This window comes from Papaver somniferum, unplaced genomic scaffold (genome assembly GCF_003573695.1).
Source record: "Papaver somniferum cultivar HN1 unplaced genomic scaffold, ASM357369v1 unplaced-scaffold_150, whole genome shotgun sequence".
NCBI classification, from domain to species: Eukaryota; Viridiplantae; Streptophyta; class Magnoliopsida; order Ranunculales; family Papaveraceae; genus Papaver; species Papaver somniferum.
Window position 1 is genome coordinate 3,832,621 of NW_020624377.1, and position 21,710 is coordinate 3,854,330.

The 21,710-nt window shown below is 36.0% G+C and overlaps 1 protein-coding gene across 1 annotated transcript; it reads left to right on the plus strand.

Annotated features, from left to right (window-relative positions):
• Window positions 1–5,713: 5,713 nt before the first annotated feature.
• On the plus strand, window positions 5,714–6,505 carry LOC113336042. Its single transcript, XM_026582037.1, has one exon. It carries the CDS (start codon window positions 5,714–5,716, stop codon window positions 6,503–6,505), a length of 792 nt encoding a protein of 263 aa, XP_026437822.1.
• Window positions 6,506–21,710: the final 15,205 nt, after the last annotated feature.

Genomic DNA, 21,710 nt, shown 5'->3' on the forward strand with positions numbered 1-21,710 from the left:
GATCACAAGGAAAGCATAAAGAAAGATGCAAGAGCATTACGTTTCATTCAGCAAGGGTTAAGTAGACACATCTTTCCCAGAATTTCAAATGCCACAAATGCAAAAGAAGCATGGGAAATTCTACAGAAAGCTTTCCATGGCTCAAAGAAAATTATCTCCGTAAAACTTCAATCCTTATGGAGAGATTTTGATACTTTGTTGATGAAATAAAGCGAAACAATTCAATTATTTTTCTCGAGAGATTCAACCATTATAAATCAGATTCAAGCTTTTGGGGATACAATAGCAGAGAAGAAAATTGTTGAGAAACTCTTAAGAAGTTTACCATCTAAGTTTGAGCATGTTGTAGATGCAATTGAGGAATCAAAGGACATCTCCACACTTTCAATGTATGAGATGATGGGTTCCCTTGAGGCTCATGAACAACGGATAAGTAGATACGTCAAAAAGCCGATAGAGCAAGCATTTCAGTCCAAGCTGCACATCAAAGACAACAACAACCATGGTGAAAATGGAAATCGATCTCACAACAAAAGCATTTTTCACTCTAATGGAAAGAAAAATTTCAACCGTGGAGGAAAATCATACCGTGGACGGGGAAGAGGTATTTTTCATAACACCTCAAGGTACGACAATTCAAAACCTCACTGTAATGTATGTAAGAAATCTGTCCATGAAAGTGAAAATTGTCGATACAAGTGCACCATATGTAAGAAATTAAACCATATGGAGAAAGATTGTTGGTCTAAGCAAGACAATGAAGCAAATTTCTCCGAAAAGGATAATACTTCTGACAGTTTATTCTTTTCATGCTTTAATTCACACCAAGAAATACCAGAAAAACGAGAAACATGTGAATCACCGGAAATTTGGTATTTGGATAGTGGCTGTAGTAACCATATGACTGGAGACAAAACTTGTTTTGTTAGTTTGAATGAAAATATTAACTCTCATGTTAAACTAGGAGATGGAAAACTACACAAAGCCGAAGGAAATTTATTTCTGTATCATCTAAAGTAGGACTGAAATTAATTCAAGATGTCTTGTATGTTCCTGGTCTTGCTCAAAACCTTCAAAGTGTGGGGAAACTCATACAAAGAGGTTATGTTGTGAATTTTGAAAATGGAGAGTGTCAAATCTTTAATGCAAGGAGGCGACAACGGAGGCTAGTAGCTACTGTGGAAATGGCATCAAACAAGGTGTTTTCTCTTATTATGGCACCAAACGAAAATTATTCCTTGAGTGCTGAAAATGTTGATGAAACTGTACTTTAGCACATCAGGTATGGTCATCTTAATTATGGCTCACTCAATCTTCTCAAAAAGAAAAATATGGTGATTGGTCTTCCTTCTTTTAATAACAACAAGAAAGTTTGTGAAGGCTGCATGTACGGGAAGATTCATCGACTTCCTTTTGTTAAGACTTCATGGAGAGAAATAAAGCCACTTGAACTTGTTCATGCAGATATTTGTGGTCCGACTAAAATCCCATCATTTAACGGAAAAAGATATTTTCTTCTTTTTGTTGATGATTTTAGCAGGTTGATGTGGATATATTTTCTTGAACACAAATCCGAAGCATTTTCCAAATTCCAGCAGTTCAAAGCTTTGGTGGAGAAGCAAAGTGATCATCACTTGAAAGTTTTTCTTACTGATAATGGAGGCGAGTTCACATCAAATGAATTTGACAAGTACTGCACCGACAACGGCATCAAAAGAGAGCTGACGGTAAGGTATACTCCACAGCAAAACGGAGTAGCTGAGCGGAAGAATCCCACAATTGTAGAGATGGCATGAAGTATTCTCAAAGCACATGGACTTCCCAACAAGTTATCGGAAGAATCTGTCAATACCATTGTTCACATTCTTAATCGATTACCAACAAAAGCCGTTTTGAACAAAACTCCTTATGAAGCATGGCATCGTAGAAAGCCGGGGGTAAACTCTTTCAAAGTATTCGGATGTGTTTCCTGTGCACACATTCCATCACAAAAAAAAAAATAGAAAAGTTTGATACAAAAGGTGAACAATATATTTTCATTGGCTATAGTGAAAAATCTAATGGTTATCGATTATTTTATCCGGTGACTAATGAATTGGTTACTTCAAGGGATGTTATTTTTGATGCACTAACATCTTGGAAGTGGGAAAGTGGCAGTGACATCAGCTCTCCTAAATTTTTTGAAGAAGAACAAGAAAATGGTGAATCTGGCACCATACCAAATACCCCGCATACTCCACCAGCAAGTCCAGTAAGACAACCATCTCAAGAAATTGAATCATCTCCTAATTCAAGTGTTCCTAAAAAAATGCGACCTTTACAAGAAATCTATGATGCTTGTGATGTTATATTTGCTGCATTTGAACCTGAAAGTTTTGAAGTTGCTAGTAAAGATGAAAAGTGTCGAAGTGCAATGGATGAAGAGATAAAAATGATTTCCAAGAACAGAACTTGGGATCTTGTTGACAAGCCTGATTGTAAGGATGTTGTTGGGTTAAAATGGGTTTACAAAACCAAGTTTAATGAAGATGGTTCAGTTCTAAAACACAAAGCTCGTTTGGTGGCGAAAGGTTATTCTCAGAAGCCTGGAATCGACTTCAACATGACGTTTTCACCTGTTGCAAGGATCGAAACAGTACGAGTAATTCTCGCTTTAGCGGCTCAGTTCGACATGACAGTTCACCAACTCGACGTCAAATCAGCGTTTCTCAATGGTGAAATCGAAGAAGAAGTGTACGTAGAGCAGCCACAGGGGTATATTCAGAAAGGAAAGGAGGGAAAAGTTTATCGACTTCGAAAAGTACTCTACGGTCGTAAACAGGCACCACGTTCTTGGAATACCATGATTGATAAATATTTTCTGGAAAATGGTTTTTCAAAATGCCCCAGTGAACCATCTCTCTACATCAAGAAAAGAAGTAATAATGAGCTTCTTATTGTATGCATTTATGTGGATGACTTAATGTGTGCAAGTACCAATTTAGAAATGGTGGAGGAGTTCAAAAAATCCATGATCAGGAGGTTTGAAATGACTGACTTGGGCCTAATGAAGTACTTCCTTGGCATTCAAGTGAATCAGTCATAATATGGTATAACACTATCTCAAGAGAAGTATGCTACCGATTTGTTGAAGAAGTTCAGTATGAGTGATTGCAAACCAGTTGCAACACCCATGGATTTGAATGAAAAGTTCTCAAAAGATGATGGAGCACAAAAGGAAGATGCATCTCTCTATCGAAGCCTGGTCGGTTCACTCATTTATCTCACAAACACAAGGCCTGATATTGTTCATTCAGTAGGAGTGTTATCTAGATTCATGCATGACCCCAACAAAATTCATTATACTGCTGCAAATAGAGTTCTAAGGTACGTCAAAGGTACTAAGAATTTTTGTCTCAACTGCTCGAAGGAAGAAGATAATAGTCTTGTCGGATATACCGATAGTGACTGGGAAGGTTCAATTGATGATCGAAAAAGTACTTCTGGCTATGTTTTTTCTCTTGGTTCTAAAGTGATTACGTGGTCATCAAAGAAGCAGAATACATTGGCATTATCATCCGCTGAAGATGAGTATATTGCTGCAACAAGTGCAGCTTGTGAAGAAATTTGGCTACGGAAAGTTTTGGATGATCTCCAACAACAACAAGAGTCAGCAACTACCATCTACTGCGATAACATGTCAACAATCTCAATGACAAGAAATCCAGTTTTTCATAGCAGGTCTAAACACATAGAGTTGCGACATCATTTCATTCGAGACTTAGTCAAAAGCAATGAAGTGGAGCTAGAGTTTTGCAATACAAATTTGCAAGTTGCATAAATCTTTACTAAAGCTCTACCAACTGAAAAGTTCAACTTTTTCAGAAGCTATATGAAGATTTCAAATTAAGAGGGAGTGTTAAAAAGATTAGTAATTTGAATCTACTGTTTCAGGTAGTCCAAGAGTTTGTGATAGAATTATCTAATCCTTAGGTTATATTCTAGATTGATCTTCCACAGCAGTTACAAAACTCTTAATCTTTCTGTTAATGGAATAATGTAGTGGAGTTTTAATACCTAGTCTTTTCAGTTCCTTTGTAAGTGCCTATAAATTGGCTTGCTGTTAGTGTTGTAATCAAGCAACAATTTCAATAACAAAGATTAAAGTTGATCCAAAACATACCTGTGTTCACTTCTTTTTTCCGCTGTGCGAACAAGATATTGGTAGTGATAGATTAAATAAGATTTAGATAAGTATTGAAACAGATTCTAAATATATGGTAAAACAGAATATAAATATGTATGTATGGAAAACCCCACAATAGTACTTCGGAATTAGACGTGGCTTTTTGATGCGTTTTAAGTGTTCAAATTGTAAATGAACATCTAATATTTGAAATTACTTTAAAAAAAAAACTGAACATAGAAAAGCAAAATGCATTCGAAAGAAACTAAAATCTATACTTATTTGTTCCTAACTTTATACCGTCACAACTGGACTGGGTTAGTTAAACCTCCTTCGAAACTCGAGAGGAGTAACAACATAATAATGATGATACGAGCCAATACGAACTATGGTATCAAGAGTCCTAGACTCCTAGTAATAAGGTGACCCCCATGAGAACAGATATCACGAGGGCAATAGGTGATATAACTTTGAGAGCCTCCCATGTAATATGCGTTTTAGAAGATGATGACCATACAATTCAAGAGGATTTCCGATGATTATCATGACTGTCATTTCCATCAATTCTCTCCTTGTGCAAATTCAGGCGCCCTACTGAACTTAATGTTGCTCTGTAAATATAATCCCCCTCCTCCTTGACCATATGCGATCGCTTGTGTTGGTAAAATACTTTATTAACTACTTCATCATCATAACTTGCAAGATACAATAAAGTCTAGGCTTAGGATTACTGGCTTGCTTAGTAAGTCCACTTCATCAAGCTCTTCTGACATTACAGACACAGTCTCTGTAACTATATTATCATCTAATTCTGGCACGTCAAAAATAACCTTCCTATATATAGCAACAAAACCATTGGTACCAGTCAGTAAGTAAGAGCAGAGTTTCCACCGTGAGGAGAGAGAAGCTGTGGGGTGGTGCGATTTTATTGGTGGTGCTTTTTGATTGGTTCTTAGGGTTTCCACCGTATCTCCTCCGTCTGGTGGTATGGAGGTTTCTCCTCCGACTCTATCTTCCATCTCTTAGGAGGTAGCTGGCTCTTCTTTGGGAGAACATCTTAGATTTTTTAATGCTTTAGCTTCAGGTGAGAATCCTATGGTTGGTTCTCCGTTTACTAGCTCAGTGGTGGATGGTAAATCTTGGTCTTCTTCTTTGTTCCCTGGTAAAAAAGATCCTTCTCCGGCGGCTACGATGAAATTTGTACCTACTTCTTTGGTTGATGGTCAAACAGTGGTGGCTGTGAAAGGAGTTGATCTTGAACCCAAAATCAAGAACTGTGAAAACTTGGTGGTAGGAGTCTTTATTGGTAAGCGATTAGCTTATAATCTGGTTAAAAGAGTTATTGAGTGTGCCTGGAAAATTAAAGGTAGTTATTCTCTTACTATTCATGGTGAATCTACTTTTATTTTTGATTTCAATGATGCTGAAGATCGTACGGCTGCTTTGGAACATGGTTCTATGTATATCTCCAATCAATTATTCTTGGTACAAACATGGCATCCGGATATTGAAAGTGAAATTGTTGAATTAAAATCGGTTCCTATTTAGATGAATTTTAGAAAAGTTCCTCTTCATTTTTGGGATTCTGATGGCTTAAGTATAATTGTTAGTTATCTTGGAAGACCTATTATGATGGATAACCAGACTTTAAACCGCACTAGAATGAGTTATGCTCAAGTTTGTGTGGAACTTGATGTTAATTTTGATTTTCCTACTTCTATTCCTGTGGTTGTGGATGGTACTAAGAAATTTACAGTTGAAGTAGAGTATTCATGGAAGCCTCCTCGATGCACACATTGTCATGTGTTTGGACATATTCTTAACGGATGTGTTAAGCTTAAAATTGAAAAAGTTGTTGCTGCTGCAGCTTCTGCTGAAAAACAAAAGTCTCAAGTGAAGGAAGTTTGGGTGGTGAAACAGTCTAAAGCCTCAAAAAGAAATAGAGAAACAACAGTGGAGGATGGTGTTACTCTTGATAATGCTAGTGATTCTACCTCTTTGGCTAATATGAGTGGTGATGAAAATAGGGAACAATATGTGATTCAATGCTCTTTACCAACTAATAATATCTTTACTGCCTTAGATCCTGGTTCTTCATCAAGGGTGTTAATGGATATTACTCATACTTCTAATACAGTCATTGGCAATGGTTCTACTAGTGAAGTTCATATATCAGTATCAAAAGAAGACTCTCTTTCTAGTGGTTCTGCTAGAACTCATTTTCCTGGTAAATCCAGTTCTTCTAATCCTTTTTCTCAGGGATTGCAGGTTAGAGCTACTGACCTTAAAAAGGTTAGTAGACTTAAGAAGCCTCATATTCCTGTTCCCAATAATGTTTAAAGTAGAAGGATGTTATTGGGGCGTCACACTCCTTTAGAGGGGCGTCACCTAATAAGACAAAAATGGGTCACCCATAAGTAATATCAAAAACCCCTTATCTTATATAATTTTGTGATGACCAAACAACCCTTGTTTGGCTAATTTTAATTTAGTTTAATTAATTACGCCTAGGTTGGACATATAGCAAACCTAGGCGTAAAATTGGAATTACGCTTGGAAATCAACTAAACCTAGGCGTAAAATTGGAATTACGCCTGGAAATCAACTAAACCTAGGCGTAAAATTGGAATTACGCCTGGATATCAACTAAACCTAGGCGTAAATTGGAATTACGCCTGGAAATCAACTAAACCTAGACGTGAACGACATGCAAATCAAAGTTTAAGCTTGAATTGAACTAAACCTAGGCGTAAGTTCTTCAAAAACTAAATTACGATTGAAAAATCTAGTACCGTACCCAGGCGTAACACTAGAAGAAAGTAAATAAAATCCTAATTTTACTTTGATTTCATTCGATTTAAGCACAAAAACGAGTACAAAAAGATGGGTTTGTTCGATTATTACCTTACATACACCATGCGTTGTTGTTGAGGAGTTTGAAGAATTCATTCTTCAATTGATTGAATCGGTGGAATGAGTTGAGGATGAAGTTGAGGTTGATTGAGATGTTGATTACCATCACTAGGATAAGTTTGCTTCTTCCTCGTCTGTTTTTATTAGTTTTAATTGAAGGGTCATTTTGGACAAATTGTTATTGAATCAAAAGTATCCTTTAACCAGATTTTTGGTCACCAGATATCCAAGTGACGCCCTTCCAAAGGAGTGTGACGCCCCAATAACATCCTTCTTAAAGTAGTAGCTTGGAATTTGAGGGGTCTAAATTATCCTCTCAAACAGGTATAAGTAGGTAGCTTAATTAGACAGAATAATTTGTCCATAGTGGGCATTCTTGAAACTCAGGTTCAAGAAATTAATAAAGTTCAGATTAGAAATAATATCCAAGTTGGCTGGCAGTTTGTGGATAACTATACTAATAACAACTCATGGAGAATCTGGGTTGGCTGGAACCCTTTAGAAGTGGTTATTTCAGTGTTACATACCTCTTCTCAAACTATCTTTTTGGATGTTTAATTTCATCCTCACTTTTGTGTATGGTTTTGATGATCCTAGACAAAGGGTTTCTCTGTGGAATGAATTAGTGGCTTTTGCTGAGTTTAATAATAGGCCTTGGATGATAATGGGGGATTTCAATTCCATTCTTTACTCTCATGAGAAGGTGGGAGGGGCTGCTGTTACTTCTAGTCAAATGTCGGATTTTCAAAATTGCATTCAAGATTCGAGTTTATTTGATCTACATTATTCAGGGAGTTTATTCACTTGGTGTAATAAACAACAAGGAGAGGGAAGAATTGATTCAAAGTTGGACAGAATTCTTGTTAATTTGGAGTGGATAAACCAGTTTGAACACTCTAAAGCTGAATTTCTTACTAATGGTATTTCCGATCACTCTCCTGGGATTGCTACTATCTTTGAAAAGAGGAAACATGGCCCTCCCCCTTTCAGATTCTATAATTTCATTACTAAGGATCCTGATTTATTGAACTTGGTTAAAAATAATTGGCATCATAAAATCAATAGCAACCCTATGTTTGTTTTAGTAGCAAATCTTAAAAGACTGAAGCAAATTATTATAAAATGGAAGAAAGAAAGGTTTCAGTTCATGTATGCAAAGGTCTTGGAGGCAAAAAAAAGAAATGCAGCAAGCTCAATTACAAGTGCAAGAGAGGCCACTTTGTCCCCATGTTGCTTCTAAAGAAAGAGATGATGTTAAGAAGTACTCTACTTTGGCTAAATATGAAGAATCAATGTTAAAACAAAAGTCTAGAGTCATGTGGTTAGATCTTGGAGACTTCAACTCTTCTTTTTTCTTTAACTCCTTGATGGAAAGAAGATCCAGAAATAATATTTTATCAATCACTTCTTCCTCTAGTGAAATTTTGGATGAGGATCTTCTTATTGCTAAGGAATGTATGATAGACACATTTTTGTGTCTAATTTGATCTCAATACTATATATTATTGGCACTCGATTTTGTACTTATTATGGTGTTTTTCGTGTTTGTAGATATTTTTGGGAAATAAACATTTTTGGAAAATTAGGCTCGAAAAGTTGATTTTGGCACCTGCAGGACACGTGTTATGTGGACTCTCATTTTGGTTAAGGGACACCTCAAATACTAAGGGGAACCTCAGTTGGGCACCTGCTATTCGCACCCCAGAACAGGATAGGGGGACACCATCTTCTTCATTCAAATTTTAGTTTTTGGCGGGAACTTTTGCAGCATACGACCAGAATTAGGGTTCGGATTTTGAAGGTGTTCCAGTGCGATTCAATGGCTGAAATTCTTTGGGAAGTTCTGTTTGAGCATAACAGAGATAGTATGAGATTTAGAATCAATTAGATTTGGCTGGATGATCAGTTCGAAGTAAAACAGGGAAGACACAGAAACTAGCTTTCACCAGCGATCATTTCTGACATGATTTCGAGAGAGTTTGTGTTGGACTTTCTCTCGGATTTTGTTTGATTTGGGCATGTTTTATCCAAACAGGGATGGTAATGAGATTTGATTCGAAAAAAATGAGTTGGTTACGTGGATTTGGGTGGATCAGAGCACGAGAATATCTCGTGCTGTCTCTCTCCTTCCCCGTGTATAACTGAATAATGGCGTGTGATCGGAGAGAGTTTCACTCAATCTTTAGCGTGATAGTAACATGTTTGGAAAGTTTCAGCTGCCACAAACGCATGCGAGAGAAGAATAAGAGATTATTTCCTTAACAGGGCAGACGAGAATAATATCAAGTAATGGAGGATTATGTGCTGTTATTACGAGTTGTTCTTGGTGATGTCGAGTATATATAGCCTGCTGGGAACTCAGAAAAGGGGATGGAGAGTTGGGGGGGAGAGAGAACACAATAGAGACGAAAAATCAGAGTTTCAGAAACCTCCATTGCTGCTGCTGCACCAAGAACATGAAGAACATAAGACCAACACTGAGAAGTCTTATTTTGCTACAGTTTTTGCGACACAGCGGCATCAGTCTTATTTTGCTACAGTTATTGCGACACAGCATCAACAGTCTTAGAGCAACAGTATGAGTGGCACATACTGTGGGTCGTAGTTATCTGGTTTGTGACAAATATAATTGTTACAAACTCGGTTTTGAATTATTTCTCCATTTTATCCTTGTAAGCACCTTTTTGAGCAATGAAAAATTCCTTTGAGTGTGTTTTCACCATGCGGAGCTAAACCCCATCACTGGGACAACGGAGAAAGCAACTTTTCATGATTGTGGTAAATGAATTAATTCTTTTATTGACTTTTTGCATAGATTTAATTGCTTTATGATTTCTATTAATTATTTGTTATTTTGTTAGATGCCGCATGCTTAGTTCTAAATACTTTAGATGCGTCATGCTTTTAACTTACAAATAATAATTTACGAAATCTATTTTTGGCAAAGAACTAGAGTCACAACTTCTTTTGTTTGAGCTATATTGTCTAGAGTTAATGACTGAACCATAACAATATGAAAAGTAGTGGAATCCCGCGTCTCAGCGCCTTTTCATCTTGTGACATAATTTGTATATTTGTATTGTTTTTCCTTTATTAATCCTAAAAAAATTTCAACAAGTCTGAGTGAACGAATCATCTTACTACAGCTCAATTGAAAATATTATCAATGTATTGAGTTCTACACAAACCTATCTGGTGAGGAAGGTACAACCAACTCTGATATTGGTAGTATAGCTGCTTTAACTTTTCCTTCTATTGTTAATTCTGATACTGCTCAGATTCTAATCAAAGAAGTTACAAGAGATGAAATTGTCGTAGCTCTTTCTTCAATAGGATCAAACAAGGCTCCTGGCCCTGATGGGTTTTCAAGTCATTTTTTCAAAGTGTGTTGGTCAATTGTGGGTGATGATTTTGTTGCTGCCATTCAAAACTTTTTCTCTAAGCCTAGAATCTTAAAAGAGATTAACAACACTTTTATTACCTTAGTTGCTAAATGTGATAACCCTTCTAAGGTTACTAATTTTATACCTATAGCTTCCGGCAATGTAATCTACAAGTGCATAACTAAGATTATTTCCTTAAGAATGAAGAGAGTGTTGTAGGATCTAATCAGTGTAAACTAGTCAGCTTTTGTGTTTGGTAGGGCCGTCCAAGATAATATTATGGTTGCTCATGAGGTGGTGAGGAACTATCCTAGGAAATCAGGTACTCCAAGATGTTCACTTAAAATTGATCTTAAAAAAGCTTATGATACTGTCAATTGGAAGGCTGTGCTGAGTACTATGAAGAGAATGGGATTTCCTGAAAAGTTTCTTAACTGTATTTGCTTGTGTATATCCACTGCAAAATATTCAATACTTATAAATGGGGCTCCTTATGGATTCTTTGGTGCCAAAAGAGGGTTGAGGCAGGGTTTCCCTCTTTCCCCATACCTCTTTGTTATTGTAATGGAGATTTTCAATAGTCTACTTCAACAACAAGTTTCTCAGGGTTCTTTTGGTTTTCACCCAAGATGCTTTTTAAAAAAATTAACTCATTTATGTTTTGTTGATGATGTGCTAGTCTTTTTTAAAGGCACCCTGGATGATGCTACCTCTGTCAAGAGTTGTTTGGATACTTTCAGCAGTTGTTCTGGGCTTGAAGTTAATAAGGAGAAAACTGCTCTTTATGCTGCTGTTGTGGAGACTACTGTGCTTACTGGTATTACTTCTTGCCTTGATTGCATCAAAGATAAGCTTCCCATTAGATATTTGGGATTGCCTCTCCTTTCTACCAAACTCTCCTATGCAGACTGTACTCCTCTTCTTTCTAAAGTTTTGGCTAGAGTTAAAACTTGGAAGGCAAAGCACTTGGCTTTTCCTGGTAGACTTAGACTCATTAAAGAAGTCCTCACTAGGATGATACAATTTTGGTTTTCTTGCTTTGTGCTTCCACAAAGGGCTATCAAGGAGCTAACCAGCATTTTCAAGAAATTTTTGTGGTCTGGGTCTGACTTAGGGAAAAAACATAACCCCATAAATTGTCCTACTGTTTTTTTATCTTATGAAGAGGGGGGTTTAGGAGTTAAAGATATTTCAGTCTCTAATACTGCTTCTAACTTGAGACACATTTGGGAGCTAATTACTGATAGACATTCTGTTTGGACTGAATGGGTTCATATAAATCTTATAAGGAATAGAGATTTCGGGAAGCTACAAATTCCTCAGGATTCTTCTTGGTATTGGAGGAGAATTTTGGATCATAGAGAAATAGACAAAGCTCAAATTGGTCATATTGTTGGCAATAGCTCTCAAAATTCTTTGTTGTTAGATCACTGGCATCCAAATGGTAAGCTTATTGATTGGATTGACCCTGACACTATTGCTTAGTACTTTCCAAATGAAAATGATATGGTGTATGACTTTATTGAAGGCAATGAATGGTCTTTCCCTGCTCCTACTTCTCAACTTGCTGCTGACATTTTTATCAAGATTGTTATTGTTGACTGAGTGCTCATCATGAGGATGTTATTATCTACAGACCTAACTCTAAAGGGACTTTTGCTATGAAAGATACTTATAAAACCATATCTACTCATTCAGCTCATGTCTTCTGGCATTCCCTTGTTTGGTTCAAGCTTCATATTCCAAGACATTCTTTTATTGCTTGGTTGGCTCTGCATAATAGACTGAAAACCAGAGACAGAAATTCTTATTAATGTGCATCATAGACAAACATTAGAGCCTCTATTTATAGGGATAGACATAAGGGCATCACAGTAATAAACGAGATTCACCCTAGATATTCTTAACATAATTACACGTTTATAACAATTTCCTTTCTTCTTTATTTTTTTTATTTATAAAGAGAAAGAAAAAATAAAATTCATCAAAAGATGGCTTACAGTTTTTATTCCTTTAATCAAACTGTAATCACCAAAAAATTGGTGTTATCGCAATTTACTTACCTATCTGGTAGCTAATCACGTAGATGGTTGAAAAACCTACAACCAATTTTATTTTATTTTTGGTATCTTCGTTCATTAAAGGATGATCATATGATTTTTATATTCGGTTTCTATTCACCTACAACAAACTATCCATCTAACCACAAAGTGGATTTTACCTTTCCGATAACTAAAACGACAATATTTTGTTATTTTGTCGATACGAGAGCTTGATAAATCGTATAAACCAATTGGTGTTAATTTTCCACATCGCTTCTATAAGATGAAAAAATAAATTGGCATGTTTTCTAACTTTTTGCCAATGAGTCGACCACGTAATCGATCTTCTTTTTCCGAAGAATATAACGATAATGATTTCTTTATTTTTGAAAGAAGCATCTTAAGTCAAGCAAAATTGGTTTTCCTTATCGATCCCAAAATGGTATATCGTTATTATGGTAGATAAACAGTTTGAAATACCAAAAAAATGAGGAATTATTGTATTCTTGAGGGATGATTTAGCCATTTTTGATTTTTCCTCGTAGTAATCTCCAACATTGATACCATTCCACTTGTAGGTGGAATATGGTTGGACATAAAAGATCAAAGGGTGTGCATACGGCTAGTTAGCTTATATTATTAGTTATTTTAGAGACTATATTGATCTTGGTATAATTTTCTTTCGATAAAGATTATGTCCACATCTCCTTCTAAATCATTATTTCGTTGGACCTGAAGGTCACGAAACTATTGGAGATTTATTTGCATATTTTATATGCTTTTGTCTGTAGCCAATAAAATTCATGGTCGATTTTGAATTTATATGTCTAGTGGACTAAAATTTTAGGACAATTTTTTTGCTTATGGCTCTTGAAGTCAGAATTTAATGTCCAACCTGGTGTTCTTAAAATCCAGAATTACTAAAAGTATATGTCCTCAAATTAACCGGATAATACTTTACAAAACTTTTTTCGTGTATGTGATGAAATATTTTCCGTCATATTCAGGGGGTGACTAAACATTAATAAGTTAGTATTAAATAACTTTAAAAAGTTATATCAATTTTTCTTCCATTATAAGCAAATTGAAAAAGGCTGCCATCAAATAGGCGTGACAAGATCTCATTTATCTTTTCCATAAGCTTACACCAATCACATTTAGCAAGCATGTAATGTTTTAGTACTTGCTACATATAGTGCTCTTATGGAATCTATCATATTACAATTCACATTCTCAAAATTCATATCTCCTCGTTAACCTGAGGATATTATAATTCCCGTGAGTGTTGGTACCAAAAAATTTTGAATTTTTCAGAACATATACACACTAATATACTAGAGAATTGTGATGATTGTCGAATATTATAATAGCTACTAAATAATAAATGATGGTGGCTATGAACCCCTCTATATATAAATATCAACAAATGTGATTGGTAAGAACAAAATCCAAAAACGTAATATTTGGATCCAAGACTTAACACCTTAATTGTGCAAGCCTGAAATCTGAAAATCACAAGTTGGTGTAGTTTTCATGTGTTATATAAGAAATACGGTCATTGTAAAAACGATTTGAGGGTTTCTTTTTTTTTCTATCAAACTCTAGGATTGGTTCAATAATACGTTGTTCACCCTATATGATGCATTAGGTTTGGAAGTCCTTAAATACTCATATTGCATTCACGCAAGAAATATGGGGGAACATATTTGAATTCAGGCAGCCACCTGACTCGATTCTTTCACAATCCTTTATGTGTTTTTAGGAATTTGGTGCAAAATCAAAAATCTGGTTTAATAATTAGTTGATGATATCAACTTTATAGGTCTCTTAAGGAGTCTTTAGAAACACAAAAATCCACGTTTTAGCAGCATAAATATTATTGTTTTCTTCTTAAATCTGCAGTTTAATATTATGCTTACATACAACTCTTCTATGATATAATTTAGAGTAATGATTTTGATGCTTGTTTTCTATAATACTCATATAGCCGAGTTAGAATCTATAAATCGTCAAAAGTTGTACTCTTTTTCCTTTGTTTCAGGTATTGTCCCATATGGTTTTTCCTAACAAGGTTTTAACGAGGAAACATCAGACGTTAAATTTTTTATTATAATGTTAATATTGTGTTTTTTTTCCTTTGTCCATATATATTTTTTTTCCATTGGGTTTTTGATGGCAAGGTTTTACTGAGGCAATTCAATTCCACATGGTGGTCATCCAACGGGGAGTTGTCAGTTTTGGTTATTTGGTGGATTCCCACCATTAACGAGGTCAATCTGTTATACCAAATCTTCATAGACATCTCCTAGAAATTTGGATGTCCTTCTGAACCACATGAGGTTTAGTTACAAATACGTTTTTTTGTTCACATATTGAAATGTATTCATATCTTGGCGCTATGTTGAAGAAACTACATCAACTATTTCTGCAAATTTGTGGATTTACGTCTCCATAATCACCGGATAAGTATAGATATATACATTGCTCTACATATACTCGATGTTGTATCTATTTGTTCGTGTTTTAGATTAGTTTCTTCTATGGAGTTAGAACGATGCGCAACCTTAAGGATAATGTAAACGCTAACATAAATCTCATTTGGGTTGTATATCTGGACTATATGACTGACCAATGTAGTGATACAAAATACTTTTATTTTGTGATTACAGAAGATTTAGTTTTATATGCTTAAAAGGAAACGACATCTCAAAAACATAGAAAGAAAAAAGACAAAATAAAAGCAGATGAATCAAAAACGCATCTTGATGGGGTGAAACGCAGCCACACCAAATAAAAAATATTAAGCGACGGGCGAGGCAAAGCCCAGGCACACCAAATCAAAAATGTGTCGCGACAGGATAAGATGAATCTGAGCCACAACAAATTAAAAATGCATCGGACGGGGGCGAGACGAAGCCTAGCCACACAAAATCAGAAATGCATCGGGACAGGGATGAGGCGAAGCCGAGCAACACCAATTAAAAAATGTACGAAGTGGCGAGGCAAAGCTACATCACACCAAACGGAAAATATGATTAATGGTGGATGGTTTTCGGGTCCGTCCGCTACGTAGCGGGGGCACGAAATATATTTGAATTAAAACTGTAAATATTCTTTTAAAATCTCCCCCCTTTAAGGCCTTGACAAAATAAGATCTCATGTTGAACTGTGATGAAACGCTCGCTTCCTATTTGCTGAAATATGCCTTTTAAAATGTAGAAGTTATGGTGAGGACACTTGGCATAACTTTATTGGTCGGGATATTAAAAATTGGGTTACACTTTGTTTATATCAAGTATTTAATCGTCCTTTAGTAACGTTGTCAACAAAAAAGAAGGTGGACAACACTTCCACGAGAATTCTAATCTAATTAATTTCCTTACACCGTAATTACACCAAATACTTAACGTTATGGTAGTAAGTAGTAACACCGTCTAAGGTGCATAATACTTCCGTCAAATCACATAAATTTTTTCCAATACAAAATCTTGCTATGGCGAAAGTTTTTCCCATATAAGGTTTTGCTCAAAAAAATCTTAACTTAGTTTAATGGAAAAAAGAAAACTTAACTTATGGTATTTACAATTCTACGGAAGTCCAAACTGATTTATAAGCCGACTAACTAATATATTATGACTCTTTTTTTCCAAATTAATACATAAAGGGAGAAAAAACATGTTTTATACATACTTTTTACGAAAATAAAAGAAAAAAAATAAATAAACTTCATTTTGTTTCTCCGCCTATTAAATGCATTCGCATCACAACAAATTAAAAATACATCGCACGGAGGGGCAAAGCCCCGATATGATTAAAACAAAAAATAAATGCCTGGTACGTGGAAAGGGTACATATCTAATAAATACTTAGCGGTTATTTACTATCAACCAATAAGATTAGTTAACGGTTATTTTCTATCAACCAATATAGGATTAATTTGTTTTGTGCATGCTCTCGTGTGCATAAAATTAGACTCACCAGCAATACAGTCTCTTGCACTTTTATCACTAATTTGTTAATTTGTCACCTTTAAGCCGAAAAATTAAAAAATTTCTACGCAGAAGTCAAGTGATATTGCTGCAATCTAATAAAAAAAATACCATTAAGAAATTGAGTGCGACTAAGTAATGGTGAGACTCACGAAAGAGAGTCGTTGAGGAAGCACTACCAACAAAAGAAGGCTAACGCGCGCCTAGTCCAACGCAAACAAATTACACTCACTTACACCCCTAGTATTAGTCGTGTCTGTGGTACTCAGTATGATCCTAGTTTTAGACGATTTCTTAATCTTACGTTTTAGACGATTTCCAGACCATTTTTTAATCTTACGTATTCCGTATTCGGGATGTTTCCCAATTTTATACGATTTCCATTTCTGAATCCTACTATAGCTAGTTTTAGAATTTGTTTGGTTCTTTGTTTGTCACGACGGTCGGTGTACAAGTTTTGAGGTTATATAAGAACGAATTGATAGCCCAAGTTTCTGCTAACACAAATAACAACCTCGCCAGCTGATAATATTCAGTACAATACAAGTCGTCCAAAAACATGAAGTTTCTGCAGGTGATTCTCTCCTTGTCCTTATTACTTGTTTTTCCATTACTAGTTGTTGGATCCTCTTCATCATCTTCTTCGTCAGACAACAATTTGGTCGGCAACATAACAAGAGGTTCATCTCTTTCTTCCAATGATACTAGCCCTTATTGGCTTTCTCCCTCGGGAAACATTGCTTTTGGCTTCTACCAGTTACCATGGTCTCCTAATCAATATACTATTGGTATATGGCTTGTTAAATCATCACAGAGGACACTAATTTGGACTGTCAATCATAAAGATCTCATCCCAGCTGTGCACAAACCGTCTTCGATTATCTTTACCAGGAAAGGAACGTTGGTATTCAGGATACTACCTGACAATAAAGAGAAATCCCTTCTGCGTGATGTAGCAGAACCAGTGTCATATGCAAAGTTGCATGATAACGGCAATTTTATTTTATATGGTTCAGATTCTCAAATTGTTTGGGAAAGTTTTGATTATCAAGCATGATGTCTTTTCAATATTCTTTTTGTTTCAAAAGCATGTTGAAAATCTCTTCAATCGAAAAATCAAAATCTTCCAATCTGACAACGCACTGGAGTATCGAAAACTTACTCCGCATCTTCAACAACTGGGTATTTTTCATCGATTTTCATGTCCACATACTTCTGAACAAAATGGTTTAGTCGAACGACGTCATCGTCATATTCGTGAAACTGGTCTTACAATCCTAAACATGGCTTCTGTACCATCCTCATATTGGTACGACTCTTTTTACACCGCTTGTTTTCTAATGAATCGTGTTCCGTCTACTTCCATTCATAACTCCTCTCTGTATGAACTTCTTTTTGGTCTTTCACCAGATTACACTTTACTTCGGGTGTTTGGTTGTTTGTGCTATCCATACTTACGTCCATATAGATCTCATAAAATGGAGCCTCTTTCTTCTCCTTGTGTTTTTATTGGTTATACTCCTTCTCAAAAAGGCTATAAGTGTCTTCATATTCCTACAGGTCGGATTTATGTTAGTCGTCATGTTGTTTTTGATGAGACCACTTTTCCTTTTGCCGCCACAGCACAGCCTTCTCCGGCGTCGACGACTTCACAGGTACCTTTTTCTACTCCCTTTTCTTCTCTCGTAAATCTTTATCTTCCTTCTCTTCTGTCTACTGCTTCCGTGCCGTCTTCTTCCCAAGACCAATCATTAGCCGCCAGTCATCATCTTCCGTCAGTAATCATTAGCCGCCAGAAATCATCAACTGTCAGTAATCATCAACCGTCAGCAATCATTAATCGCCAGCAATTCTTCGCCGTCAGAAATCATCAGCCACCTCCAGCAATCATTAGCCAACATCGTCAATCATTAGCCGACATTAATGATGATCCTCAGCCGCCACAGCCTCCAGCACCAATGATTAGCCAACAAAACCAATCATCAGCTGTCAGCCATAATGTTTCTGAGCCGTCACAGCCGCCGACAGTTCCCATTATTATGTCTGATTCAGCCGCCACAGCCTCCAGTGATTTTTCTTCCCCAGTTCTTCGTCTGCAGTCTCCGTCTTCTGTCTCTGACACTCATCCAATGGTGACAAGGTCTAAAACTGGTGTTTTTAAACCAAATTCCAAATATGCATTGGTATGTGATTCTCTTCTCGAACCTACTTGTATTTCACAGGATCATAAAGACCCCAGTGGCGTATGTCTTCCGATGATGAGATTAATGCGCTACTTCGGAATGGTACGTGGTCGTTATACCATATAATTCTTCTATGAACGTTATTGGACGTAAATGGGTGTTTCGTATTAAACGCAATCCAGATGGTACGATTGCACGTCGAAAATCACGATTAGTTGCAAAAGGCTATTCTGAAACATTTAGTCTGTTTGTTAAACCATGTACTATTCGTCTTATTCTTACATTGGCTTTGTCTTCCAATTGGCCAATTCATCAACTTGATGTGCAAAATGCCTTTTTACATGGAGAACTTCAAGAAGAGGTGTATATGAAACAGCCACCGGGCTACGTAGATTATCGTTTTCCTACGCATGTCTGCAAGTTGCATCGTTCTCTTTATGGTCTCAAACAAGCTCCCCGTGCGTGGTATCACAGGCTTAGTACCTTTTTGTTGCAAATTGGTTTTGTCACTTCGAAGTGTGACGCGTCCTTATTTCTCTATAACGGCTCTCTTGGTACTATCTATTTACTAGTCTATGTGGATGATATTATTGTTACAGGTTCTAACTCTACAAGCATTAAGTCTATCATTGATCGTCTACAACAAGAATTCGCAATCAAAGATATTGGCTTCTTGTCTTACTTTCTTGGCATTGAAGCAGTTCGTACATCCTCTGGTTTGTTTCTCTCTCAACAAAAGGTATGCTCATGATCTCCTTATTCGTGCGAAAATGTATGGTGTTAAGCCTATTCACACTCCACTTAGTACTTCTGGGGACATGTCTTCTGATCACAGTACCTTGTTGACTGATGCTACTGAATATCGTAGTATTGTTGGAGCTTTACAATATTTGACTTTTACTCGTCCGGATCTAGCATATGTTGTTAATAAGGTTTGTCAATTTATGCATGCACCCACTGAGTTTCACTGGGGCTTAGTAAAGCGTATACTTCGTTATCTTAAAGAAACATCTACGTTTGGTATTCTTCTTCGGACGTATTCTTCTCTACAGTTATCCTTTAGCCCATATACTGATTCCTATTGGGCTGGTTCTCTTGAAGATCGACGTTCAACCAGTGGTTATTGTGTATTCTTGGGTGGTAATATTATATCTTGGAGTGCTCGTAAACAGAAAACCGTGTCACGTTCTAGTACTGAAGCAGAATATAGAGGTCTTGCTATTGCTACTGCTGAAATTATGTGGATTCAATCACTTCTATCCGAACTTCATGTTTCTACTCAATCACCTCCAGTTCTATGGTGTGATAATCTTGGTACCACATATCTTACTGTTAATCCTATATTTCATGCAAGGACGAAACACATTGAGATTGATTGTCATTTTGTGCGTGATCAGGTTGCTTTGAAACTTCTTGATGTTCGGTTTATATCTTCTAAGGATCAAATTTCCGACATTTTTACAAAAGCTTTGTCTAAAGATCGGTTTTCTCTATTAAGGTTCAAGCTAACGGTTCAAGATCACCCGTTACGCTTGCGGGAGGGTGTTAATGCATACAATACGTGTGTGTTTCCTAACACACGTATATCTTGTTAAGGAAGTCTTTTGTATTTTTAGGAAACTATTCTAGGTTTGGAAGTCTTTTGTATTTTAGGAAATTGTTCTAGTTTTGGAATTCATCCTATCTTGGAGTTCAAGGAAGAGTTAGTATATATATATATATATATATATATATGTATCTTGTAAAGATCAATTGTACACAAGTTATATCAATAGAACGTCTTCTATTCAAGTCCGTGTTCTCCTCTTATAGTTGTGTTCTCTCCAAAATAATACGTGTTCTAGCTCTACCGATACCATTCTTGGTGGTCAAAAGTTAAAAGATGGAATTGATCTACTCTCCAGTAATTATAGATTATCATTTAGAGAGACTGATGGTTTAGTTTCTATTATACAATATGCATGCTATTACGGATTGGTACAATAGTGGGTATGGAATATATCGAAGAAGGATTCTTAAAGTAGTGGCAGATGGGATCAAGGGTGCAGTAAGTACTCCACTAACATTGAAATTAGACAAAACTGGTAACCTATCTCTTGTTGGTTCCGATGATGTAGTACTAAAATATCTCAACAGAAACAAGAATCAACATCGAAGGAAAGAAAAAGAAGAAAATGTTCAGAATCATATATATAGAGCAACACTGGATTCAAGAGGGCATTTTAATTTGTACAAGGAAAGAATTGATGGAGGTGTTATTGATAATGAGAAATCCTCTTCAAATGTGGTACCACTGTGGTCATCTGACTCATACCGTAGAATTACCGGGACTAATTTTGTGGCTTTTATCATGATGTTATTGTTATGAATATAGTAAATTTTTAGTTTATCGTGGCGGAGTTTCGTTTCTTCCGAGTGTATTTTTTTCCCTTCTGTTTTTTATCTAATTGAATTATCTTCTTTTTCGTGTAAATTTGAGACTGAATTAAGTAATTTTAAACACAACATTAAAAGCAAGATTCGACTACAATTTGAAAAATAAAAAACACATCAACAATAACACTGAAAAAATGTTGGTAATAATTCAGTACTACGATGGGCTTCTTGTGAATGGAGTCTTCGAATGAAACTAGTTTACGGTTTCATGATTTTGAATTTCACCCGGGGCCATAATATTTATGAACATGTTATACACAGAAGTGTTACTAGAATCATCCAGCCGGTTATTTTATGGGTTCTGTATAAGTGGCACGACCAACGCTGCGTGCATGGCAATACAGATTATAGCGAAAAAGAAGTCATCGAGCCATTCTTTAAGAACGCAACTGAATGGTATGTACTTCACCTCATATCACATAATTTATTTTTTGGGTTATGCTAGTTCTTTTTAATAAGATATTCATTTGTTTTTTTTTTTGTTGTCGAAAATGCAGTGAGAAAGCTTACAGTTTTTATTTCTGCAATCATGATTTTGTAATCATCAATGGGAAGCACATACAATGTCTACTGAATAATCAAAACATTGACAGTGAGAT

Coding starts and splice junctions, on each gene's coding strand:
- LOC113336042 (XM_026582037.1), top strand. CDS start 5,714: ATGAATTTTAGAAAAGTTCCTCTTCATTTTTGGGATTCTGATGGCTTA.